This window comes from Magnolia sinica, chromosome 12, assembly GCF_029962835.1.
Source record: "Magnolia sinica isolate HGM2019 chromosome 12, MsV1, whole genome shotgun sequence".
Lineage (NCBI taxonomy): Eukaryota > Viridiplantae > Streptophyta > Magnoliopsida > Magnoliales > Magnoliaceae > Magnolia > Magnolia sinica.
In genome coordinates this window covers 17,515,042-17,542,679 of record NC_080584.1, presented here as the reverse complement: position 1 = coordinate 17,542,679, position 27,638 = coordinate 17,515,042, and the positions used below count along the sequence as shown (strand labels likewise).

Below are 27,638 nucleotides of genomic sequence, written 5' to 3'. Positions count from 1 at the left end.
TGAAAAAAATAAAGATGAGGATGCCATTGATCTAAGGAAATCTATACATAGAAAATCTGCCCCACGTTCAACAAACTTTCATGGGGAACATTGAAAATAACACTGTTTTCTCTGCAAATCCTCCTAAGAAATGCATATATATAATCGACGGCGATCTTCTTAATCAAACCCGAATCCCGTCTCGCCCTGACCACCGTATTCCCGAGAATATGTACAACCCCGGCATCTCTACAGCTGTTCAAGTACTCCAACTCATCCACCTCCGTCTGGCTGCTCGTCTGCCCCGACGACCTCAGCAGGCTGTTGGCCCGCAATGGCGACTTGACGGGCATGATCGAGTCCTGTGACGATTGGGTCATCTCGATATTGGATGACGAGGCCGTGTTGCTGCTCTCGGGCAGTAGGAAGTCGACCGATTTCTCGGTCTGCTGCCCGTAGAGGCTATACTCATCCGAGTCAGAGCAGCCCTCCATCATTGACTCAAGCCGGACAAACACGAAGAGGCTGTCGAAGAGCATCTTCTCAAAGTTGTCGTCCTTCTTGTGGAGGTCCTTGTATCCATACCTCGCAACACAGCGGAACATGTGGAAGCTCTTGGGCCCGATCCGTTTCACGAGGAACCGTTCCTCAATCGGGACGGTGTAGACCGGGAGGTATTTCACACAGACGAACACGACAACGGAATGGATGGCAGGAAGGTTGGTGATGAAGTGGGAGAATATGTGAGGGACCCCACTAGCCAGTTCGGTGTACACAAGACCAATCCCAGGAACGCGGACTAGGCCTAGGCTTGGGCCGAGGCCGAGGATCCACGCCATCGATACCTTGCTGTGCATCTCAAACTCGTACCGCTTCACTGTCCCGTAGTGCCAGACATACATGATGACAAGGAAGCATGCAGCGATCACGAGCGGGACCCACCCACCTTGGTCCAGCTTGAATAGCACAGCCGAGAGGTAGGTAAGTTCAACCGCCAGAGATAGGGCAGTGAAGATCACGACCAGAATCCAGTGGCTCCGCCAGACCATCAACATGATTAGGATCATCAGGAACGTCGTTACCAGCATAACTATCACAACTGCCGTTCCTGTTTCACAAGGGACAGATTATTAAATGCTTTTGGCTTTTGGAGAGAAGCTTAAACAGGACAGCCTATCATGTGTATAGAAACATCAAGCCGTATATCAGGTGGACCACCCAGCTATGTAGATGACCTGACAAAAAAACTAGTCTGGTAAACTAATCCATTGTACCAAACACATACGATAACAGGGACAATTTCAGAAGATGCTGATGATCATCTGCACAACCCACATTCAGTGGCCCACCTGAAGCATGGCTGTCAGTGTCCGCTGATTAGCTGAAAGTATACTCAACAGAACTCCAAAACAAAAATAAAGAAACAATGCAAACTGCAAAGTAATTTCGTTATTGCACATTCGTAATAAAAGTTTATCTAAATCCATTTTGATCTGATGGCCCCCATCAGGATGGGGGCCGACCATGCCCAAAAAATCACCGAAATTGGAAGATCCTAGCCATTGAATCTTTGGCCTTTCCTCCACTGATAGCTGGTCCATTTCTTCTTAACCATGCATTTTCATGCTGACAACGAAAAGATTAGAGCTGACCAACTGATGGGGAGCATCAAATGAATGGATTCAATAAAACAACCTGGGCCCCACAAGCACAAACTCAATGCATAACAGGAAGTTCCCTGTTAATCACAAACAGGCAACTCAGCCTCTTGTTATTGCTGTTCTTCTTTTTGGGGTTCTCTACATTTAATTTCAGGGTTTCCTAACATATAAATAATTAAAAAGATATGCATTAGATGTGCATTCAACCAGAGTAGAAAAAGACATGATACTCAGATGGGTGGCCACATCTTTGTAGAGTGTGCATGGGTTTTCAATCTTGAAGACCGAGGCCCACTCTTAACAAATATCATCATCATCATCATCGAAATAGCTACGTCCTGAGTATTCGGGGCCAGCTGTACGAATCATGGTTCACTAAAATTTCAAATCTATGGTCTTCAGTTTTGCGGAGTCCACATGTACATGGAGCCCTGTCCATACACATGCGAGCCCAAGTGCCATTAAGGCAAACATGTACAAGATCCGAGGTTTCGATGAGGTGGCGAAATTTCTTCAATTCCTTCTGGCCTAAAGAAGGCCATTTCACTCCATTTGAAGGTGTTTTGTGAAGGTCCACATGCAGCAACAACTGTGAACCCTAACCACTGCCACAATTTTCAAAAGAAGTTTTCAAGGGTTCAGATCGCCCCAAGATTCCGTGAGGGTCTCTAGTCAGCCTCAAGGACCCTAGACTCGTTTTACCTTCAGGAGTTGATCCTCTTCTCTGGTAGCACTAGCAGGCAGAAGGCCATAAACATTTTTGCCAAACAGGAGCAATCCCATCATCAGAATATAATGTGGAGGCTTTTAAGCAGCTAGGTCATAACCTTTCTCTACCAAGTTCTATAACATATAGAAAGACCTTCGTCGAAGGACAAGTTCCGTACAAAGCGGTTGCCATTACTTCCTCATCCATGCATAGGGCTTTATGGGGTAAGGATTCTCTCATTGATGATGATCAGAGCCAAAGGGGCACAAACAATCAACCTTCATGCCCGAGGAAGAAGAAGGAATGAGGCTGACCAGATACCAAGGTGAGATAGTGAACAAATGTCGTAAGGGAAGACTCGACTAGGACTCCTAGCAATACAAATAAAATGGAGGGGAGCACTTGACCGTCACAAATCGGGGCTTGATTGAACCATTCAGAGCTTAAAATGGTGAATGAAAGAGCTCCAAGCTCAGTGATAACTGATCTGACTTGGTGGCTGTTTGGACGCGTAGTAAGCTCTACTCAAAACATGGATGTCCATGTCCAAGGGAACTTCCCAGACTAGGATGCAGCTATCACTTACAACGTGGGGTCCACTTGTGGTGACCACCTGGGAGGCTATAATGCAATTGTCCATGGACAAAGGCTTCCACACAAAATGCTCTCACGTCACATCCCTACAATAACTGTACTCCACCAAATGCAACCCAACAGTACACAGCCTGATTCCAGGACAACATGTTTCACATTTTAGGACCCATATTATAGGGCCCGGGTCTCTCACACATGCACGTGTTGTAGCTAACCTCTTCAATATGCATCTCTGCAGTAAAAGTTGGATTTCTCATCACAAAAACTACATGCAGCAGGCAGCAGGCATCATCCATGGACACCCTTATCCATGAATACGAGCACAACATCTCACCCTTATATACATACAAACACGACATACCAACATATTGAAGTCCGTGAATGGGATTTAGAGATATATGGACATGACAACCATATCCATGCATCCAAACTGAAAGCCGAGAGGAGCTGAAGCTTTTCTGTATTTGAGACAACCCAAAGAGGTTGAATATATAGAGACTACAGTCATCTATATAAGGAAAATAATAAAATCAGAATCTTCTACCTATGGAAATGAACTATACAAGGTATACTAGTTATACAAGGTATGTGAGCCTGTCTAACATCCCCCCTCAAACTAATGCGGGTCATCGACGAGTACTAGGTTGCCAGCTAGAAATGAGTGATGTGCAGAAGTGAGGGACTTAGTGAGAATGTCAGCAATCTGATCATGGGATGCAACATGTGGAAGAGAAATGAGCCCAGACTGAAATTTCTCGCGGATAAAATGACAGTCAACTTCAATATGCTTCGTCCGTTAATGAAAAACCGGGTTAGAGGCAATCTGAATGACACTTAGATTATCAACATGGAGTGGAGTAGAATTCTGTAGAGGAACACCCAAGTCGGAAAGAAGTCCACGTAACCAAATAAGCTCACTACACATAGTGGACATCGCTCGATACTCGGCTTCTGTGCTTGATTTGGAAACAGTAGCCTGCTTCTTACACTTCCAAGAGATAAGAGAAGTACCGAGAAAAACACAGTAGCTAGTGGTAGATCGTCGTGTGAGAGCGTAACTGGCCCAATCAGCATCCGAATAAGCACGAAGGTCCAGAGTCGCCGTGGAAGAGAAGAATAGTAATTGATCTAGAGTTCCACGTAAGTACCGTAGGATGCGCAACACCGTATTCATATGAAGAGTCCGAGAAGTAGAAACAAACTGACTGACGACTTCGACAACGTAGGCAATATCAGGGCGAGTCATAATTAAGTAAACCGGACTCCCAACCAAACGGCGGTATAAGTCAGGCTGTGCAAGGAGATCACCATCATCACGACCACATTGAACGTTAAGTTCTAAGGGAGTCTGAATTGTCTTTTGATCCGTCAATGATGCCAAGGCGAGAAGATCCTTGGTATATTTACGCTGGCTGACTAGGATCCCACGTTTAGAACGTGAAATTTCAAGCCCAAGAAAGTATGTGAGATGGCCAAGGTCCTTCATCTTGAAGGAGGATTGTAGAACTTCCTTTAAAGCCGAGACGCCAGTAGCATCACTATCAGTCAGAAGTGGATCATCAACATAGACGAGAACAATGACAATTCCGCGAGCAGTGGTGCGCAAAAATAATGATGGGTCATGACTACTTTGAGTAAAGTCAGCACCCGTAACAACATCGTGAAAGCGTTGGAACCATGCCCGAGGTGCCTGTTTGAGGCCATACAGGGCTTTCTTCAGGAGACATACCTTATTGTCAGGGATTAAGGAGCCAGGAAGAGGTTTCAAATATACTGTTTCTTGGAGGTCTCCATGAAGAAAAACATTTTTCACATCCATCTGAGAAAGTGGCCAAGAGCGGACGGAAAATATTGCCAGAAGAGTACGAACAGTTTTCATCTTGGCCACGGGAGCGAATGTCTCATCGTAATCAATTTTGTATTCCTGTTTGTATCCCTGAGCGACAAGTCGAGCCTTGTATCGATCCAATGATCCATCAGACTTGAGCTTAACAAAATAAATCCATTTGCTACCAATTAGCTGTTGGTCAGCGGGTCGAGTGACAATGTCTCATGTATGATTATCATCCAATGCCGCAAGTTCTTCTGCCATAGCCTTCTTCCAACAATCATGAGTAGCTGCCTGAGAGTATGAAGTAGGAATAGAAACAGTATCCAGAGTAGCATTCATGGCAGACATAGAGCATATCAAGCGATCAGGCACTCGATGTACACGATCGGAACGACGTATCGAGGTAGGTTCAGGATTTGCAACAGGTACAGTAGGTTTGGGTTGAGTAATAGGTGGTGGAGTTGTACGTGCTCAACGCGAGTAAACCTGCAACGGACGAGGGAGAGTACTCGAGGCAAAAGGAATATCAGGAAAGGTGGTTAGACCAGGAGATGTTGGGGCATGCGGAGGAGGAAGAGATGAATGAAAGGCAATATATTCAAGAAAAACAACATGTCATGACCGGATCATAACATCGAAAACCCTTCTGAGTTTCTCCAAATCCCAAGTACATACATTTGATCGATTTTGGAGATAGTTTATTACGCTCACGTGAAGCTAGGTGAACATAACAGACACAACCAAAAACACGAAATGTGGAATATGTAGGAGGTAAGCCGTTGAGAACATAGTATGGAGATTTACTGTTCAGAACGTTGGTTGACATCCAGTTAATCAAGTAGACTGAATGTAACATTGCTTCCGCCTAGAAAGAACGAGAAACACTCATAGTTGTCATCAGGGTGTTGACAGTTTCAACAATATGACGATTTTTTCATTCAGCCACCCCGTTCTGTTGTGGAGTATCATAGTTGTCATTAGGGTATTGACAGTTTCAACAATATGGCGATTTTTTCATTCAGCCACCCCGTTCTGTTGTGGAGTATCAGAACAAGTGGTCTGATGAATAATCCTATGACTCTAAAGAAATGTACGAAAATCGGTTGAGAGATATTCCCCCCCTAAGTCAGAGCGGAGAGTTTGTACTGGAACTTGAAATTGAGTCTTTACCATAAAGTGAAATATCTTGAATTTTTCAAAAACCTATGACTTCGAGTGCAGAAAGTAAATCCAGGTGTAACGTGTGAAATCATCAATGAATATAATATAGTAACGTAACCCAGAGAGAGACATGATAGGTGAAGGACCCCAAACATCTGTATGAACTAGTTCAAACATAGAAGATGATTTTGTAATACTTAGAGGAAAAGGAATACACTTACTTTTTGAAAGACAACAAGATGAATAAGAATAATCCAAATCTTTTTTATTAAGAGAAACGTTTCCTAACATGCCAGAAGAAAATAATTGATTTAACTGATTGGAATGTGGATGACCCAGGCGAAAGTGCCACAGTTTTCACAATTTATTTGCTGAACAAATATCTGATGAAGATGGAGAAAAGAAACAACGAGCCGGAGTGACAGATGGATCAAAGTCCAGCACGTACAGACGACCATGCCGCCTACCCATCCCAAGTACCTTCCCCGTTGCCAGATCCAGCACAAAACAACAGTTGTGAAAAAATATGACTAAGCAGTTATTGGCTGTGAGTTGACCAACTGAAATTAAATTGGAGGAAAGGTTAGGGACATGAAACACATCATGAAGAGTGAACTGGCGATGAGTAGAAGGAGAGAAAGTCAATGATCCAACGAACTGAATAGGTAGTCTAGTGCTATCCACAGTAGAAATAGCCTGATTTCCAGTGTAGGGACGAATATCACGAAGATGGGATACAGCACCAGTCATATGATTGGAAGCACCTGAATCAAAGAACCATGTAGAAGATGGGGATATACCTGACATCCCGGCCGCAGAAAGGGCCTGAACAATTTGCTAGAGCATTGCACGAGTCAAAGGTGATGAAAGACCTTCAGCAGAAACAGTAAATGGAGAATCACTAACAGATGGCTCGGAAGAAATACTGGCAGCAGTAGCAGAAAGAGCACGACCACGGCCGAAAGAAGATGCATAGGCACGTGTACGACAGTCCTGAATACCATGACCAGTCCGTCGACAACAAGCACACCATTCTTTGCATTGAGCAACAACATGACCCACCTTGTTGCAGCCGCGACAAGTCAAAGGAATGGAACCACGTATTGGTGTAGTGGTGGACACAGCGAGCACTATATCAGATGATCCAGGAGTTGAGGAAGGAAGAGAGAGAACTTTCAGTCGTTATTCCTCAGTCAATAAATCATTAATAACCGAATTCAAGGAAGGAGGAGGGCTACGGTTCAAGAGAGCAGCCCAACAATGCTCAAATTCCGAATGTAGCTTCACAAGAAATTGTCTTACTTGCCCACTCTCGCGCATAGATTGGAAAATCTTAAAGTCATGAGGAAATGTTGGATCCATCATAGCCATCTCTGTCCAAATAGTGACAATTTTGAAGTAAAATGATTGAATGATGTCATCACCCTGAATAAGGTTAACGAGATCCTGTTCCAGGCGGTATAACCGGGCCGCATTACTCTATTGATAAATTGTCTGGAGATGCTCCCACATTGCCTTAGCAATGCGATGAGGTGTGAGGCCAATAGCAATGGATCGATCGACCGAATCGAGAATCTAGGTAATAATCCGTCCATTGTTCATGTCCCAATCAGTTAATTTGTCGGCATCTGTGGAAGTGGGGATAGGAATAGATCCATCAATGAGTCCCCACAAACCACGAACCTTGAGGAAGTTCTGAAAATGGATGGCCCATAGAGAATATTTGGTACCATCAAAACTACAACGTGGGGCCTCTGTCCATGATAAGTCCTTGTCCATTGATCTGAAGTAATGTAAAGCATGCAAAGAGTTGTAGCAGAAGAAGGTGTTAGATGTACCGTACAACAGGAGATACCCAAGCAATTGCAGTTTCTGGATATGGCGGAATAACAACAGCAATAGGGAGAAAACTTAGATTTGAAGCAACAGCAAGAGGGTTCGGATGAGCAGATATGGAGCAACAGCAACAGGTTCGAACAGCAACAGGGTTCGGACGAGCAAATCTGGAGCAAGGTTCGGACGAGTAGATCTGGAGCAACAGCAGATCTGGAACAGGGTTCGAACAAGCAGATCTAGAGCAGAGGGGTCGCCGGACGACGCAGCAGGGGCGGCCGGACGACGCAAGGGCGGTTGGACAAGAAAGGACAGTGGCCGAATGCAGCAGGGATGGCTGGACGACGCAGCAGGGGTGGCCGGACAACGCAGGGACGATCGGAGGAGCAAAGACAGTGGCCGGACATAGCAGGGATGGGGGACGACGCAGCAAGGGTGGTGACCGGACGACGCAGGGGCGGTTTCGGATCAGGGAAGCTCTGATACCATGAAAGCCGAGAGGAGCTGAAGCTTTTCTATATTTGAGACAACCCAAAGAAGTTGAATATATAAAGATTACAATCATCCATACAAGGAAAATAATAAAATCAGAATCTTCTACCTATGGAAATGAACTATACAAGGTATACTAGCTATACAAGGTATGTGAGCCTTTCTAACACAAATGACCCCTCGGTTTCTCCTAATCACTAGCTCAAGTTGACAGCTCTTTTATCTCCCTGGAAGGGGAGGCCAGGTAACCATGGACCAAGCTTTAAATCCTGGTTTCAGACTATCACTCTCTCAGACAAACCAAACAAGTCAAAGCCTACAGTGGGCCGAAATTTTCTGTAACAAACCGAATCAGGACAAAACTAAGCTCATTAAAGGACGACTCAAACTCGATATTGTCCAATATTTAAATCTTTTCATGGACCATACTTGATGCATCGAACTTTGATGACCTGACTATAATAACTCCAAAGTCGCCATATCACATGCTCATGATGAAGCCATCCCCCTATTGAAAAAAGGTTATAGCTTCATGACAACTGATCCACTTAGAGGCAAGGTTTCTTATATCACTAAGTTGTTATTGCCCTATTAGGCTATGAACAGGAAACACCTAACAAACAAAGCTTCTAAAAAAGTGATGAGTTCTTCCAGGTATGCTCTACCCACTCACATTCTCTGGAATGACAAGGCTTCTCAAGTCACCGCCTTACTTTGTTATCATGAATCTGCAATCATCAGGTACAAAAGGCTGAAATGGGATCCTAGGCGGGATCTGGAGGGTCTTTGGAGTGGGTGAGATAGGGGGTCACTAAGGTAAGTCATAATGAAGCTCTCATCCTCGAGAGACGCCCAGAGGTATAGGATGGGGAATTCAACAAAAGTAGAAGGTTTAGTCTCCAAAATGCCTTGATACCCAGATCCCAAAGAAAGGGAATTGACGTCATCAAGTAAAATGGGCCTAGAGTTCCCAGCATTGGTAGCCCTTGGAGCAACAACTTGATCTTAGAAACTTGCTAAGAGTCCACGGTGATGAGCACCAGTGTACCTTCATAAAACGCTTTTGTAGATATTTCTGGACCGTGGGCCCTCTATCTGATACTATGTCAAAGAGGGCAAGAAAAAAACCTTTGGGAGAAGGGAAAAAAAATCTAACTAGGGCTAGATGTCTAGCCCTCCTTCCTATTTATATTAAATGATGTTCCAAATTACATAAAATGCCCTTGGAACCAAGAGCAACAAGAGGAAAAACAAAAGAAAGAAAAAATAATAAGAGAAATAGGAGGAGAATAAGAGACGGCCCATGGTCTAGAGAGAAAAGGCCTACGGTCCAGAAATATCTAAGGTCAAAATACTCAAGAACGGGAATAGGAAAAACCATAAATTTGTGAATTATGCTTCCCTTGACCTATAGAAAAATACGGGGCGTCTTCAAGGGCCGTGGGCCCTTTCTCTAGACCGTGGGTCATCTCTTTTTCTTTTTTTTTTCATCTTTTGCCCTTTGTTCCAAAGGTATTGTATGCAATTTAGGACATCACTTAGGGCCTGTTTGTTTTTCAGGCCCTAGTTAGAGTTTTTTTCCTCTCTTCCAAAGGTTTTTTTCCCTCTCTTTGACTGCCTTTAAACATCCCACAATGAAAGCTTTTTGGAGGTTGACATGCTTTTCTCAAAAGCTGACATGCTGTCTTAAAAGCTATATGCTTTAGCAGCTCACATGCTTTAGGGTGACAAGGCTCTTAGGGTAACCACCTTAGTTTATCATCATGAATCTCCAGAGAATCATCTTGATACAGAAAGGTTAAAGGCACCATCCTTAAATAGGATTCAAAGAGGTGGCAGCAATAGCAAGTCGCTAAGGCCGATTGTGGTGAATGGTGATCCTTGACCTCAAGGGTAGGCCAAAGATGGATGACAAAGAAGGTAGAAGCAAGAGGCCCCTAAAGATCTAGGGTGCATAAAGAGAGTGGATCAACTACCTCAGGTAAGTACAAGGTGCTCCAAGGTTGACTGAAGCGTATAACCCGCAGATCATTCTCACACCTTCAAAACTCCTTTTGTAAATAGTGCAAATGGACCTTCACAAAACCCCTTCAAACACCCATCAGGGCTCTCCACTATAGTTGCACGAAGCATGAATAGAAGCGGCAACAGATTCGGGGCGAGAAGGGGGAACCATCTATTTCAAAATTTTCATAATTAAAACAGTTAGGAAATGCAAGGAGGAGGAGTCCAAAGCGCGATTCAATGCGGAGCAGCACCTGTTTCAAAGGATCATGCAACTAAGCTCTCCACCTTTTTCATTCCTACTCAGGAATACAACACTAGCAATGGTTCAACCACCAAGTTTAGAGGTGGTCCCTTGGTTTATGGAAGAATGAGCAGACCTATGACCAAATAGCGAAACTACTCAATGGAGATCCATTACAACCTAAAGGGTGAGTTTGGATGTTCTATTGAATTGCAATTCAACAAGTAGATTAACAAAGTGGAAAACCAATTTGTAATTGGGTCTTTGCAGATTCCCACATCAATAATGGGGTATTTGCAAATATCCACATAAAAATATATGATTTGCAAAATAACCATATTGTTAATTCGCCGTTATTGCAAATACCAACATTCCACTAGCTTTTCAAAACTTCCATTGGCAACCATTAGAAGATGATGAAAATGCCCATATGGAACATACCATAAAATTCTCCTTCCATGGGAGGAACATAGACCCTTTAATTCTCCTCCGTATGGAACATATCACGAAGTAATTTTAATTTTTTTAATTTTTAGTTGCAGAGAGAGAATGAGTGATGCAGGACAATTAACCACTTGCTCTAAAAGCTCGAACTATTAAGAGTATGGCGAATTAATCCATTTATCTTATAGCCCAGGCCCCACATCTTATGGGTTTAGGACCTCGGCCGAACCCCCTTCATGGGCCCCAAATCACATGGGCTGCCCACCCCAAGTGTGTCCCCGCATCCCACGGGCTACCCCACTCGAGCCCGGTGTGAAATGCGCATTAATCACCCCTAGTGAGGAGTCTCGAACACGAGACCTCCCCCGTGGGCCCCAAATCACATGGGTCACCCACCCCGAGTGTGCCCCTGCATCCCACAGGCGACCCCACTCGAGCCCAATGTGAAAATGCCTCTGCATTAATGAGTTTGTAGAATAGGGATGGTTTTGTCTTTCTTTCTTTTTTTCTTTCAAAAATATGCAAAAAAAAAAAAAAAAAGAAGGGTAATAGCCGTGAGAAAAAACTAACCGACAATGGGTATGTACTATTACCACAAAAAAAAAAAAAAACAGTTATTTGCAACGTATCATTTTTTATGTGATCTACACGAACCCTATTATTTAGGTAGTTATTTGCAAAAATCCCTTCATAATTCCGTTCCTTGGCGCCCATATTAAGGGTTTGGATCGACTAGCAATTACAATGTTTTTAGTTGGGTCTTGAGAAAAATATGACTGCGATTCAAGGGTACCTGTACATCCCAATTATGAGTACCAGGAAACATCTTTAGTTTTCTGTCATTTCTCTTAAGTAAACTGAATGTTCAAAATCCGATTCACTTCCGCAGCCAAAGTCAGAGATATGGTGAGCTTAGAAGTTGGATATTACAATCCAGTCAACTTGATTTGGAGATTCAAATAGGTGAACTAGCTTTGCAGATTCCACGAGGAGCTAACCTTCCATGGCTATAGAAAAGCAAAACAGCATGGCAAGATTTTATTATTATTTTTTCTCCACCACTTTCCTGATCATTATGGCCCATACATAGATAAAAGTTGCAATGAAGATTTTTTTTGAAAGAAAAAAAATAATAATAATAAAATAAGGAGAAAACAAGAAAATCCATTCAGTTAGCGAAAGGGAGTAGATTTCCACAAAAAAAGGTATGTGCTTAATATCATGCGAACATGGTAAGTGGGCATACATATCTACGACAATAGTTTTTAGCCAAATCATAACTAGTTGCAGAAATAGGAGAAAACAAAGCAGAAGCATAGTTCAAAAACTTGATTGGACTTGATGTCGAGCCCGGTGGGGTCAACTCAAAGACTCAACTGAGTCTTTACTCAACTCGACTCAATATTTTAACAATCAAATTTAAAGTATGTAGATAGGTGAGAAAATCTTAAATTTCTTGGAAGTTGCTATGGTAAAATATTCAGAAAACAAAGCTGATGTCAATGGGGTGGTGGTAGCAGCACTGTCTTTCTAGAGCAAAGGTTACTGTTTGAATTATCTTGAAAGCAAAACATTTATAAGTTGACTTTGCGAGTCAGTTAGTCAAACAACACAGAGACAAATCAAGTCAACCAAGTTTTCGAGTAGACTCAACGAGTCTTATCAAGTCCCAATCGAGTCAAGCGCTCCAGCGAGTCTCCAAGAGACTCGGCTCGTAATCCCATCAAGTTGAGTTGACTCAACTGAGTTTCAAGTCAAACCACCATGCTTTAGAACTATGAGCAGAGTATAAAGCAAAGGAATTGAATGAAATATGTCATGGATAAACTCACCATAAGCATTCCCGATCTGACTGGTATTTCTGAATCCAGCAGTAACAATAATGCAAAGAATCATAAGAACCCAATTGATATCCGGTATGTATATCTGACCGAGGAACTTCTTCGATGTATGAACGACCTTGACCCGTGGAAAACAACCGAGTGCAAGAGCCTGCTTGATTATTGAAAACGTCGCAGATATGGTGGCCTGACTAGCAACACAAGCAGCTGCTGTTGCAATGATAAACATTGGCCAGTATATTCCATCTACACAGAAGGGGGTGTTGACAACACTCATAAGAGGAAATAACAACTTCTGAATGAGAAACAGACGATTATAGAAATTCTAGTAAAGGATATGCAGTGTAGTCAGATTTCCAGTTTGCGCAAGTCTAGGCCATGGTTAAGTTACCAAACCATTGATCTGTTGGAACCCGTATTGGCTGGACCATGCCAAAACTCACACCAGTATGACTGAAGAAAGGCCCTTTCCATTTGTGGCCTGCAAATAGACAAGGGATGAAGTCTAAGAAAGGGCCAAAGACTGGTGGCAAGGATCTTATAATTGGGAAATCTCTTGGTGTGTGGTCCATCCATTGGGTTCCCATCCAATAAATGGTGTGGACCATTGAACCATGGCCCCAGTTGCACAAACTGAAAAATCAAGTATGTTGTGCATAGCCTCGGTTGAGGTTCCTATAATTCCTCTAGGAAACAATATGAGAAGAATAGACACTCACCTGGAATGGAGCGGTAGAAAGCATCTGACACATGGTCCGTGTTCTTCATAAGGTAAGCAGCCTGTCCTGAATATGCCAAAAGCAAGCAAGGGAACACTACTACAGTGAAAGCTATCTGCATGAGAAGACAGAAATTTTGAGAACTAGAGAGAGACATCCTCTTATATATCAGTGTAGAAGAGAGACTTCATTATAGCAGTAATTAATGTTTAGAAAGGAGCCGTAGTGCCCCAATGCATTACAATGTGAAAAGTTTCCCATGCACAAGTCCATACAGGTGCGGCCCATGGTTTGATAATCCGGTCCATCAATCTGATGCTCCTACAATGGATTTGGTATGCCTTAAAAACATAGATTTGAATGTCTATAAGATATCAGCAGATCTGGCCATACTGGATCCATGTTGACTATACAATATGTGACACCTGAACGAATCTGCCCAACCAAAAAACATTGGCCATAGTGGCCCATATCAAGCCGTATGGCCGATAGAAGACGTGTCAGCACCAACACAAGCCCGATATAGCTGATATGGCCATAAATGCCCAAACTTGAATTTATTTATTTATTTTTTTCAAATTTCTTTTGTTTTCCTTCTAATTTTTCATGTCACCATGGAGGAAGCTAAGAAAGTCATTTTTGATGATATCTAGACCTACTTTTGGGATCAGAACAAAAGGATTTGAGTGGGATTCAATGACTTGAAGCAGAGTGGACCATTATGAGAAAAATCGGAAAAAAAAAGGGTAAAACCATCGCTTCTTTTATCTTTTTTTTTTTTCATGTTTTCATCTTCTCTTTGCTGTATTTCGATGTTATGCGCCCTAATTCACCAAATCACACTTGATTTGCAGTCAATTAGGACCCATTTGATTGACTTTCAACATATCAAGCTGATAGACAACATTCTTATCAAAATGGCCTTATAGACAATTATATGCATTTCAAAAATACATTTTTAAAAAAAAAAAAAACAAAGAAAGAAAAGATAGATTCTTAAATATCTCATTTTTCCCATTTTCTGATATTTTTCCCTTCTTTGGCTTAAAATAAAATTTCAATGGATGCGGTCCAATAAGGGCCAAACCTGTTATGCAATGTATCTTATCATCTTTTCTTCTTCTTCTTCCTTTTTTTTTTTTTTTTTTTTGGGGGGGGGGGCGGGCGTGGTTGAGCAATACACACCCCAATACCGATATTCATAACCACATGCTCAAAAACCTCCATGACTTGAAGGCATAATTAAATCCTTCAATTGCCTCTCTACAGGTAGGCAGTAAAGAAAAAGAAACACATGGTCTTGGACGGTTATGATCTTCCTATCTAGAAGTTTTTTTTCAACATCCCCATCAAGAAGCTCAATGGTAGAAAAAGTATGTATCAACACTTTAAGTCTCGTGTTTCAGCCCAGTTTACCTACCAAAAATAAATAAATGGGGCCCAAGAAATCAACAGTCTAGATCACCAAATCTGAGGGCCCTATTGATGTACAGACTGAGCAGATCCAAACACTAAAAAATGTTCTGATACATGGAACTTACGATTCGCATTTGAATGGATGACTTTCAACTTACCTGAACTGCCAATACAGGAAAATGGGACAAGTCCGCGAAGAGTGCTTCTGTGCCTGCAATGACATTGTTCGAGTGTAAGTGAACATAATGATTCACAGATATGGTTGTAAGGAAAATGAATGAAATCCTAAATGAGAGTACCTGTGATACTAAGCATAATACCGCCGAGGGATGCCCATCGTTCTCTCCCTCCTCGTCTCAAGTAACGGTATATATAAACTGGAGAGAAAGCTTTCAGAACAGAACTATCATATTTCCATATATTGAGAGCTCCAATACTTCCAATTAAGAGAAACCAAAGGAGCACTATGGGTGCAAAAAGCCATCCAACTCTGTCTGTACCGTAGTGTTGCATGCTAAATAAACCAACTAAGATGACTAAGGCAACAACGACAACTACATCTGGGACATTGAGAATGGAACAGCAATTAGTCATATGCAGGTTTAATAACTTCAAATGCAGGTAAACCAAGGTGACTGCACAAGTTCGAGTTTTCTAAAGCTAATTGAGCTTTGCTAAGTGCACATGCGTGTGCAAGAAGCTTATGTACACACCACACATGTGCCAGCCTGTCAAGATAGGTCTAAAAGCCAATCCATCCATCAGAAAGGAACCACTATATTGATGACCTAGCCCAAGAATTAGGTTGATCCACTCATTAGGCGGCCACAATTTGCAAAATAAACATATGGCTCTGAAAAACTTGGCTAAAGTTTTGTAACCCATCCACCAATTTCCAATATTGGGATCCACATGCTTAGTGGACCAGATTTATTTTTGAGAAAACATGTAGAAGTTCAGACCAACCTGATGGATAGATAGGATCTTGCACCTATGTGCCATACTGGCACGTGTGGCGTGTACATGAGCTTTACTGCACACAAGTGTGCACTTAGCAAAGCTCTGAATAACATGAATAATTTTAGTACACCCCTGACCAGGAAATAAGTTTCGTAAATTTAAAGAAATGACGTAAAAGCAATTTCCCTCGAGAAAAACCAAAATGTAGTGAGGTTAGGTTGAGCAAAACCAACTCTAGTCAGAATATAGCATATGCTTTCTTGAATGCCTAGAGAATATATACACTAGTATATGCCATCGCTATGCTGTTGTTTGTACAGAAAGATCTAAGCCCAATAGGGAAATGACAAAGTGCAACTCATTTGCATCATATTACAATGCAAGTCACTTGCACAGGAAATATGACAATTAGAACGCTGATCTGGGCCTCCATCATATGGCCCCAGCTTGGATTGCCCATGGCTTGAAAGAATCATGTTGATCTTCTATCCCAAGTCCTAACCATCCAACTATTGACCTTCTAAAGTGATGCAGGACAATTAACCACTTGCTCTAAAAGCTCGAACTGTTAGAGTATGGCGAATTAATCCCTTTATCTCATCACCCAAGCCCCACATCTCATGGGTTTAGGACCTCGGCCGAACCCCCTTCATGGGCCCTAAATCACATGGCCGCCCACCCCGAGTGTATCCCCAAATCCCACGGGCTACTCCACTCGAGCCCGGTGTGAAATGCGCATTAATCGCCCTTGGTGAGGAGTCTCGAACACGAGACCTCCCCCGTGGGCCCCAAATCACATGGGTCACCCACCCCGAGTGTGCCCCTGCATCCCATAGGCGACCCCACTCGAGCCTAGTGTGAAAATGCCCCTGCATTAATATTTGATGCAGGACAATAACCGTTTGCTCTAAAAGCTCGAACTGTTAGAGTATGACGAATTAATCACTTTATCTCATAGCCCAGGCCTCACATCTCTTGAGTTTAGGACCTCAGCCGAACCCCCTTCGTGGGCCCCAAATCACATGGGCCGCCCACCTCGAGTGTGTCCCTGCATTTGATGCAAGATAATTAACCACTTACTCTAAAAGCTCGAATTGTTAGAGTATGGCGAATTAATCCATTTATCTCATAGCCCACCCCGAGTGTGTCCCCGCATTTGATGCAAGATAATTAACCACTTGCTCTAAAAGCTCGAATTGTTAGAGTACCTACTCTGAGTGTGTCCCCGCATCCCACGGGCTACCCCACTCGAGCCCAGTGTGAAATGCGCATTAATCACCCCTGGTGAGGAGTCTCGAACACGAGACCTACCCCGTGGGCCCCAAATCACATGGGTCACCCATCCCGAGTGTGCCCCTACATCCCACAGGCGACCCCACTTGAGCCCAGTGTGAAAATGCCCCTACATTATAAAGTCTCTCCCTTTGAGGATCCTAACCATCAGACTGGATGTCTTCCAAAAATTGTAGATGGTCGGTCATTTTTCTCTTTTGACTATCCATTTGCAGTCTCCAAACAATGGTTAGGATCATTAATCGGCGCAATTTTACATTTTAGGCTATGGCGCATACACCTTGGGTCAACTGGATGAACGAAACCAGCCTTGTGTTCCACATTTATGGGATCAAAGTCACTAATGCCTAGAACAAAGGAAATATTTTCACATGATAGACTTTCCAAAGAACTAAAAGGGTATATTTGCAACTATGTCATGTTTGGGAAGGCACTGCCTTAATTGCATTTTTGACAGGCAAAGCAAAGGAATGCAGGGACAATCCACGGCCATGGTTGGAATGTGCCCTAAGTTCAGTTTTGTCAAACTAAGTAATGGGCTTTTTTCTTTACATCATGCAAAATTCAACAGAACTATTGGCTTTAGAAAATCCCTATCATACAATTCTTTAATAATTCCTTCTGTAGTATTTTTATGACCAAAAAAAAAAAAAAGTGACGGCTTCATAATTACATCATGACTTGGCCATTATATACACGCCTCAGTTGTAGGATCCTCTTAACTAGGTGTCTCTTCCACTTCGAATCACGCTTCAGACTTGCCTGCTTCTAAGCCTTTCATAGTCAATAATATTTTGAAACAGACGATTTCGGCACCTGAACCCGATCTGTTTCCTCTTCACTTCACACTTCATGCAACTATAATATAGGCATCAGGGGATCCTAGGTTTCTAGCGGTCATGTGACTTAAAGAGAAAGCTAGGCATTTTCCCCTAAATCTTCTTCTCATGTTGTCATATGCTATCTCCTTCAGCAACGTGGCGTGTCTACAGATACCTCACTACCTAACTTGTCTCTTACATCCTGATGAACTAGACCTTGCCACCAAGGACTACCTTTTGCCACAAAGTGATCTCATGCATGTGGATAGTGATGGAATTTTTTAAATACAAAGGAAAGGTGCTAAGAGGAACCAGCTATTTGACTGGATATGGTATATAGATAGGTGTTGAGCAACTAGGAGCTATCAAACTCAGATACTTCAAAATAGACAGCATATCGGCATCATATTGCTTTTGGTACTTCAATTTGAGTGTAAAACCTGTAATAGTGTGGATCCATAGTATCTGCATAGGATACTTTAGGAAGAAACATGAGAAGCGGATGAGCTGCACAGGTGAGGATTTCACAATCGATATGTGGGAAAACTAATAAGGATCAAATAAAAATGTGGTCATATCAAGCAGCCTAAGAATTGCACCAACAAGCAATGGAAAATGAGGAACAGATTGAGATGGTTCCACCTGTATGCAATGAAAAACAGAGACATACCCGGTAAGGGCGGGAACTCTGCTTACAGAAGAAGTCTGAAAAGAGGATGTGGAGAAGACCTAAGATGACCTTAATCTTCTCAGCTTTTTCTCGACTGGTTTGACCCCTTCAGCCAAAACCAGATGATGCTCCACGAGCGCGGGATCCAACCCCGGCATATCTCTTTATGACCAGGCAAAGACGCCCAACAGATATGAAGACTTCTTCACCTACCAAGGCTAATCCTTTTAGACTTATGAATCATCAGTGCAATAAGATTTGTAAAGCCAACCCCAAAAGGCTAGAACAAGACAACGCTACAATGATAGACCCAGTTACTGTCAAGCAGAATAGTATTTCGGTTGACGTTTCTACAAGTGGTCAGCGACATGAAGACTGAAGAGGATTGAAAAACCCTTTGTAGTTTAGATACTTCGCACTTTTAGATAAGTAGAAAAGATGGGCTTGAAAGGAATACATGGGATTTTCCCTTTGAATCTGTGTCAGTGTACATATATACTGAAATACATGCATGCATACAAACACGCATGCGTTCACATGCACATATAATGTAAACTAGAATCTATAATTTCAGGGAAAGGACATACCATTACTCATCTGGGGGTGGTCCACCTTGATCCCACCAGCAGCTGACAGAACTGCCAAGAAAAAATGCCAAGTCAGCACAGGTGAGGGTGCAAAGGTAGAATACAGAACTTAGTTAAATGAAGATTGAAGATGCCACAAACAATAACAGCAATGGCCAAAGCTCTGACAAATAGTTCTAAGAAATGTCATTAATATAAAACAGATGAGAAAAATAAAATAAAAGTCACACAAAAGCAAAAGACTTTGATACTCTGGCAGAGTGTGATGGATGATACACATGAACTTAGAAATTGCATGCATGGCATACAATTAATCAAATTAAACCATCCAGATTATGATAACCAATGTAGATGTATGTGAACAAAAAGTTAAGCTTATTTGATTATCTGACTATTGGATGGTAGACATTTATTGGACAGTTAAAAATGAAAAATATCCAACATTCCTATTTCCACGAAAAAGTGTCCATGAATCAGAGGTTAGGATTGTTTAACCAATCTGATCTTGGATTTGTGAATTGGAGAAAGTGGGATGCACAATCTAGTTGGTTTATTTGAGTTAATACATGCCACATGTACAATTTCTGAGTGCCAGATTATCCAACGTCATACGCAGCTTGAGTAACATATAACTCCACACAAAATGAACAAACACAAACAATGAAAGAGAAACTAAGTGAAAGAATTGTGATTCCTACCATAGCAAGGACACATGGCGGGTGTTGGACTAGAAAGCAAACTTGGTATTCCCGATGTTAAGAAGAAACTACAGGAAAATGTAAAGCAAGAAGGACACTGGACCTGATATGGCTGGAGTAAGAATCCCATCCCCGATCACCATGCAAGTGCCAACAAGGACAAGAATGAGAAGTGCATTCTTCCGATGTAGATATGCCTCCAACCATCTCTTGGTTTTCGCCGCAACCGACTTCTCATCAAATGTGCGACGACTGTATGTTGTTAGCTCTTCATCCGTCCGGTGTTGGTTGGGGATAGTTTTTATTTTCGCATGTCGACAGAGTAACGAATAAAGGGCAAACGTTCCACCTGAAGAACGGAAAAATGGTGAGCTTTGGATAATGAAATCAATTAAATAAAAGCATGGAATGATAACAACTTTAAACAGCCATTGGAGAATCTGATCACTAATTTTTATTTTTATTTTTGAACAATGATGATATATTATAAAAAGGCTGAAGCCAAAGCATATAGATATACAAATATACAAAAGTACACCACCCCCACACACACCCCCCCCCCCAGCAAAAGCCCCTCAAACGCAAGAAGAAAAGATGGAAAAATCTAAGCTTTGACCCAATCCTTCAAATTAAGAATTGCCCTATTGAAAACTTGCACCGGCCCACTCATTTTGTTGTTGTAGCAGCACTGATTTCTTTCCCACCATAAAGCCCAAAGGGTGGCTAGAAAAGTTAATCGCCACACCCTTTTCCTTTATTTCCCTATACCTAAATTCCTCCATTGTCTTCGGGAACACCCATAGAACCCCGAAGAATTGAAGAAGAAGACCCCACACGTCCCTAGCAAATACACAGTGAATGAATAAGTGATCCATCGATTCAGCATCTTTGAAGCACATCACGCAAACATTTGGGAGACACATGTTCCGCTTACAAAGATTGTCTATCGTTAGCACTTTGTTCCTTCCTACTAGCCAACCGAAAGCCGCCACCTTCAACGGAGCACTGTAGTGCCATAGGAAAGCCATTGCAGCCACCTCAGAATTTTTGACCAACGCACTCAAGAGTCTATAGAAAGATCATGTCTTGGACTTGAGCCATTCAAGGAATCCACTTCTGATGAAATAGGAGAAATCGTTGATAACCACTCAAGCAAAAGCATCAAATCTTCAAATTCCCCATCTGAAAGATTCCTTCTTAAAATAGGCATCCATGTGACTTCCTCCCTAGTTAGCCTTGCTAAAGATGGAAATCTCTCACTCAACCTAACCTCTCCCGCCCACCTATCATCCCAAAATCTAATTCACTTACCATCCCTCAAATGAAAGCTTATTCTCTCATCCACACTCTCTCATTCAAGGATGCCACCGATTTCCACAAGTAAGAACATCAATATGGGGATGAAGCCTTCATCCACCACCCCCTTCCTCTACCCCGTATTTTTTTCGCTATTACCTCCCTCCACCTAGCCCCTCCCTCTGACCCAAACCTCCATACACATTTCCCCAATAGAACTAGATTCATCTCTTCCAACTTTAAGATCCCCACTGCTCCTTGAACCATTGGTTTACAAACTCCATCCCATTTCATTAAATGGAACTTGTGCTTCTCCCCCAAAACTTCCCATAAAAAATCCCATCTTCGTCTCTCAAGAGCCTTCATAATGGATTTTGGGCACTTGAAAAGAGACAAAATATACCAAAAGATTCGACATAGATGATTTAACCATTACCGTCCTCTCACCCATAGATAAGTACCTCAACTGCCATTTTTAGATCTTTCTTTAACACCTTTTGATAACTTCGTCCCACATGTGCTTCGCTAGTCTCCCTATACGTAACGGAGGCCCCAAGTACGTTGTTGGAAAAGAAGCTTCCCTGCACCCAAACACCTCTACAAACGCCCACACCCTCTCTTTGGAAATGCCTACCCCTAACATCTCACTTTTGGAAATATTGACTTACAAATCGGAAACCACCTCAAAGCTTACCATGATGGAACGTAGATTTTCTACAAAAAAAGTCATCCGCCTTACATAATAAGAGTGTATCATTTGCATACTATGTGAGAAATCTGAAAATTCGTATTATCCACCCCAAAGCCTTTAATCAATTTCACCTATACCCCCTATCTTGTGATGAAGAGGAAAGGGGATAAAGGACCGCCTTGCCGCAATATATGTGAAGCTGCAAAAAAGAAAAAGAAAAAAAAAAAAAAAACCTTTTGGCTAACCATTTACCAATATGGAGAATTTTGCCAAACTGACACAAATCCGAATACCAAATCGCCATTTTGGGCCACATCATCCCTCCCCCCCCCCCAAATGGCATGAGTCGACGCATTCATTGGTCAAGAGAAAGCAATCTACAATTTTTCTTCCATCCACAAAGGCCCCTTGAGATTTTGAAATAACATTGCACAACACTTTCCTGAATCTAGAAGCCAAAACCTTTGCTAGAATCTTATACGGACCCCCTAGCAGACTGATAGGACAAAAGTCTTTCAAACATTCTACTCCTTCCTTTTTTGGAATCAAGGCAATAAAAGTAGCTCCTAATTGAATTGGGATTAAGCCTTTCTCAAAGAATTCTTGCATGAACTTGATGACATCACCTTTCACACACACACCCAAAATTTCTAGAAAAAAAAAAAAAGTTATCGGGAAACCTTCTTGCCCAGGGGCCTTATCACCCCCCAAATATGCCATTGCTTGCTTGATTTCATCTTCAGAAAATGGTTGTTCCTAGGAGTTCGCCTCTTCGGTCGAAATTTATTCAAAATGCATATTATCAAGCGTCTGCCTACTTCCCCCGTCCTCTGATAATAGATCTTTATAGAATTGGACTACCGAGTCGCAAATTTTTGACTTCCACTCAATCCTTTGACCATCCACCACTAACGAAGAAATCTTATTTACACGTGCTCACACACTAGCCGTTCATGAAAAAACCTGGTATTGTTATCTCCCGCTTCCAGCCATATTGCCCTAGATCTTTGACACCATTTGATCTCCTCCTCCCTCAACCTAGCATTGTATTTAGCTCTGAAAAATTCCCTCCAAGCTTTTTCATCCTCCGAGAGATCCTATTCCTCTTCTTTGGAATCTAACCTCTGAATTTGCATAAGGATTTCATCATTTTCCTCCTCTCAGCCAAAAAGAACCTCTTTTTTCCAAACCCCTATTTTCTGTTTTAAACGCTTTAATTTTTGGAATAGACTGTGTCTAAGGATCTGTTTTTGGAATAGACTGTATAAGGATCTGTTTTTGGTTTTGGAATAGACTTTATAAAGATCTGTTTTTGGAATAGACTGTAGCTCCCTATTTTCTGCTTTAAATGCTTTAATTTTTGGAATTTGCATAAGGATTTGATCACTAATTGCACAAGCAAAATGTATAGACTGTGTATTGCATTAGAAGAGGATCATCGTTTTACTTGTTAGACAAACATACATGTTTTCTTTTTAACTTCATTAAGTAAAACTGAAAAATACATCAACTGAAAGAAAGAGGTACCATATGATGCTTAGATTGAAAGAAGCAGTGTCATTTTCAGCAATCATCAAGTGCCGGCATACCTTTTGGTAATATAATCACTTATTTGGTGGGACCATGCCCCAATATCTCCCCTATCAGATAACCCTAGCCATCCAATGAAAATGTGTAGCTGCAAGAAATGGTTCAGATTAATAAATGCCCAACTGGATGATTACAGTCATCTGATGGAGGAGTTTTTTGGGGGGTCCGCCGTCCAACATGACCTTACATATGAGCAATTTGGATCAGCCTACAACTCGTGGATAGAAAGTGGAATGCTAGCATTCCAAAAAAAAAAAAAAGTTTCCAATGCATAAACAAGGAATGCAAGGCAAAATTGGAAAGCAGAGGAGGAATGCAGTGACCGTACAACAAGGTTATTAAGAGACGGAAGCCATCTCCCATTGATTCCTCAAGCTGAAATCTGAAATCCTGGAAATCCAGGTCTCCAGGTTTATTCATGATGAAGGTAGGGTTTCGATGGTTTTCTCGGGGTAGCCAATCGGTTACTTAGTGGTCAATCAAAAGGTGAAATAGTTCTTCATTATGGAGTTCATGTTTTTATATCTTTTCTCAAGGGCCCATCAATCATGGAAGAGGATTGTCCTAGGCCTGTTTGGATTGGTGGAATCCAAAGGAAGTTTTGAAAAGGAAAACATAACATCTGAGGATATCTGTGGAAATAGAAGTCTGCGGAAAAGAATGCAACTAAAGTCTAAACCTATTTGTTTCAGCAAACATAATTTCCATGGAAATGTGAAAAGGTTCATGGTCAAAAAGTGAGAATTGTCTCTCAAAAAACGTGGAGACATCCATTTAACAGGTTTTTATAAGGAAATGGAAATCGATCTTTTGTGAGGGAAACTGTGGAAATGAAAGTCAATTTCGACGGCGAAGAAGTTTTGTTTTTGCAAAAAGCAGAAAATGTCATATCTGTCGAAAACATAATTATTTTCAATGTTAGAAAGAGGATTCCGCCTAGCATGCATTCAGCTGAAGATTGACAAAAGTCCTAGAGGAGATTTTGGATCATTGTGGGACCTTCCTGTTTCTTTCAACCATGTTTTTCACATTTGTTGTAAATTTGGGATCGGTTGGTATTTTGAGTCTCTTGTAGGCTATATGCAAATTCCAATTTTGTATTATCATTTTCGTCTATTCTTCTGACCAATTTACCAAAATAAAAAAAGAAAAAGAAAAAGAAAAAGAAAAAGGAGCTAAGAGAAAATTTGGATCCAGCACCACATACCTTGTCCATTATCATTAGCCCTCAAAACCACAAATACATATTTGAGGAGTGGAATAAGTGTAAGAGAATATATAATCAATGAGAGAGCTCCAACCACATCCTCCGGATCAGGAATTTTTCCATGAGGGAAAGTGTTGTAGAAGACATATAAAGGAGATGTCCCCAAGTCTCCGTAGACTATCCCAAGACTCTGGAATGCAAGGCGCAAAACTAACAATGATGAGAACTTCTGCACAAACAATGAAACAAATCAGTACATACATATGGTTCAATTGTCACATTACCCGTAAAAATAGTTTTGATTGCCTAAAACCAACATCCAAAAGCAACCCGTACTCCTAAATCTGCTCCTGCATGGGCTAAAGAAGGCAAAGGGATCATTTCAAAATGTTCACAAACGAGAGGTGCTTCTAACCTTGGATGCAAAAATTCAAAATGAGAAAATAAATGCTCAAGAAATTTTCTTTTTATCATTAACGATGTGAAGAAGTACATGGATAAGACAACAATCATTAACAAGAATGTTTGGAAAGGCATTGAAATGAGGAAAGAAATGTTAAGATCTCTTTATGGAAATCACCCAATCAACAACCATAGAATATCAGATAATAAATCACCCAATAATAGTCTTAAAGAAAACCCTATTGCTTTTACCCAATTAATCAAAGAATCCAACTGAATTGTATTGATGGAGGAAGATTACGTTGCAAAAACAGTAAGTTACAGAAAACATGGAATCTCATATCGTCTGGACTCAGACAAAAGATGGAATAAGAATCTTCTCAAAAAATCAAAACCAAACATCTCACCTTTTCCCTATACATGTTCCTCAGCCTCCCAGCCTCCTCATCCATGGGCTGATCAAGCTTCTGGTCCAAGACCCACATGCTCCCTTTATTACTCTCATCTTCGGGCAGCGTCAACGCCATCAAAATCCCAAAATTAACAGGAATTCACACCGATACCTGGCCACTCAACCACGTCCTGAATCGAAGCAAATCCCAACATCAATAGCAGATCACTGAAACCCCAAGCCCACAAAGAAATCCATCAATTCTCCACTACGAAAACATACCAAAAATGCTTCAGACTGATGAGATGAAAAAAAAAAAAAAAACCAGAAAAGTTAAGCTTTCTATTACTAGCCCACAAAAATACAGCGATTCTCAATCAGCAAACCCATGAAACAAGGAGAAAAACAGGCGATTTTTTGGCTTTTTGGCTAAACAAACAAGAATTAACCACTTTCTACTTGAGGAAGAAACTCCTCATAAACTCTCGAAATGCTGAGAAAACAGTAAATTTTGAAGCTTTCGACGGATGCTACCATCGCAATCTAGAAAACTACGGAGATAACAAACCTAACCTCATTTAAAGCAGCAAAAAAAAAGGAGTAAATCTCACTTTACATGAAAAAGACAATACCAGTAATGGCTGTAAAACAGAATTCAGATTTCCCGACTCATCCAACCATCAAAATCTATCTTGGAAAAAGATTGAAAACATTGTTAAATGAGGAAAAACAGTAAATTTAAAGCTCTGAGACCATGCTTCGATCATAATGAAATGGTAAAATCAGTAAAATTCAAAAACCAACCTCAGGAAAAAAAATACCCAACCAAAAATTCAAAAAGAAAAAAAAAATAATTTAATGGCATCTCCCAACTTCGAAAAACAGTAACTTGAAAGCTTTCAGCTTAAAAGTTAAACCCGGGAAAAAAACAAAAAAATCGACACCTCAGAAGAATCAGTGACAGAAAAACAAACCGATTTCTCAGTTTCCACCACAAACCCAAAAAAAGAAAACTCTCTCTCTCTCTCTCTCTCTCTCTCTCTCTCTCTCTCTCTCTCCATTACAGAAATAGTAAAATTCAAAGCTCCCAGTTCATACAGAAACAGTAAAAAAAAATCAGAAAAAACCGCAAGAAAGATGTCCCACTTGGTAACAGCAGTAAATTCAAAGCTCTCAGATAAAACTACCATCAACATCTAATCCTAAAAACAGTCCAAAAACAAATACCCACCTCAGAAAAGGAATCCGAAGATAAATCCATGCTAAAATTGATTTTTAAAAGAAAAAACACTTCAAATTAAAATTACCCAAGAACAAAAACCCACCTCAGCAAAATATATATATATATATACACACACACACACACACACACACACACACACACACACACACACACCCACAGAATTTACAAAATAAAAAAGAAAAGAAAGAAAAACCCAAATCTCTCTAAAAAAAAACCCACCTCAAAAAAGGCAACAAAAAGATCTCCCAAACAGAAATTTTGAAAAGAAAATAGAAAAAAGCAAAAAATTCGAACTATCATTTAATGCTAAAACCACCCAAGAACAAAAACCCACCTCAAAAAAGCATCAGAAGATTCCCTCCACAAAGAAAATCAGGAATCTTTTCCTTATCTTTTCTTCTTTTTTACTCTCTGAAACTGGATTCCTCGATAGAGACAGGATGAAATAAAAGTCAATTACAATCACAGAAGCAGTGCATGATGGAAATCCAGGAAACCCATTAAAGATACAGTGGTTTCAGAGACATTGGAATGGCAATTCCCACAGCTTGGAAGTTGAAACTCTCTCTCTCTCTCTCTCTCTCTCTCACACACACACACACACACACATGAAAATTTGCAGGGAGAGAGGATCGGTCTTTGCAGAATTTTTATGGTTTTTATCTGAACCAACGACAAGATTTTTGAGAGAGAGAGAGAGAGAGAGAGTCGTTATTTTAATATTTTTTATTTTTTATTTTTCAGGTGAGAGGGAAAAAATATTATTATTTTTTATATTATTTCAGGCAGATATGAGTCCTTTTCTTTTTTAGTGCTTTCATTGACCAGGGAAATCTGTTAAAGAATTACTGGGATGGGTTT

General features: G+C 41.2%; 1 protein-coding gene across 7 annotated transcripts; it reads right to left on the bottom strand.

Annotated features, from left to right (window-relative positions):
* LOC131221034 (probable potassium transporter 11) lies at window positions 1-27,395 on the bottom strand. 7 transcript variants are annotated; one of them, XM_058216111.1, is made up of 10 exons: window positions 27,112-27,393; window positions 25,551-25,762; window positions 24,742-24,970; window positions 20,061-20,306; window positions 19,260-19,310; window positions 15,228-15,488; window positions 15,087-15,139; window positions 13,513-13,627; window positions 12,785-13,039; window positions 1-1,087 (listed from the first exon to the last, which is right to left on the bottom strand). In XM_058216111.1, exons 2-10 carry the CDS (start codon window positions 25,668-25,670, stop codon window positions 42-44), a joined length of 2,376 nt encoding a protein of 791 aa, XP_058072094.1. In that variant the 5' UTR covers window positions 25,671-25,762; window positions 27,112-27,393; the 3' UTR covers window positions 1-41. The 7 variants fall into 7 exon arrangements, with proteins under 7 accessions (XP_058072094.1, XP_058072093.1, XP_058072098.1 ...); XM_058216110.1 differs by having other exon boundaries at window positions 25,551-25,725; XM_058216115.1 differs by lacking the exon at window positions 27,112-27,393 and adding an exon at window positions 26,766-26,782 and having other exon boundaries at window positions 25,551-25,725.
* Between the last annotated feature and the right edge of the window lie 243 nt (window positions 27,396-27,638).

What these genes read in the sequence shown, in the direction of transcription:
- LOC131221034 (XM_058216111.1), bottom strand. Translation starts at nt 25,670, where the DNA reads ATGGCGTTGACGCTGCCCGAAGATGAGAGTAATAAAGGGAGCATGTGG. An exon ending in TTCCTGTATTGGCAGTTCAG is followed by an intron (nt 13,628 to 15,086) that starts GTAAGTTGAAAG and finishes CTTCTCATGCAG; the next exon opens with ATAGCTTTCACTGTAGTAGT. An exon ending in TTTCTACCGCTCCATTCCAG is followed by an intron (nt 13,040 to 13,512) that starts GTGAGTGTCTAT and finishes CCTTCTGTGTAG; the next exon opens with ATGGAATATACTGGCCAATG.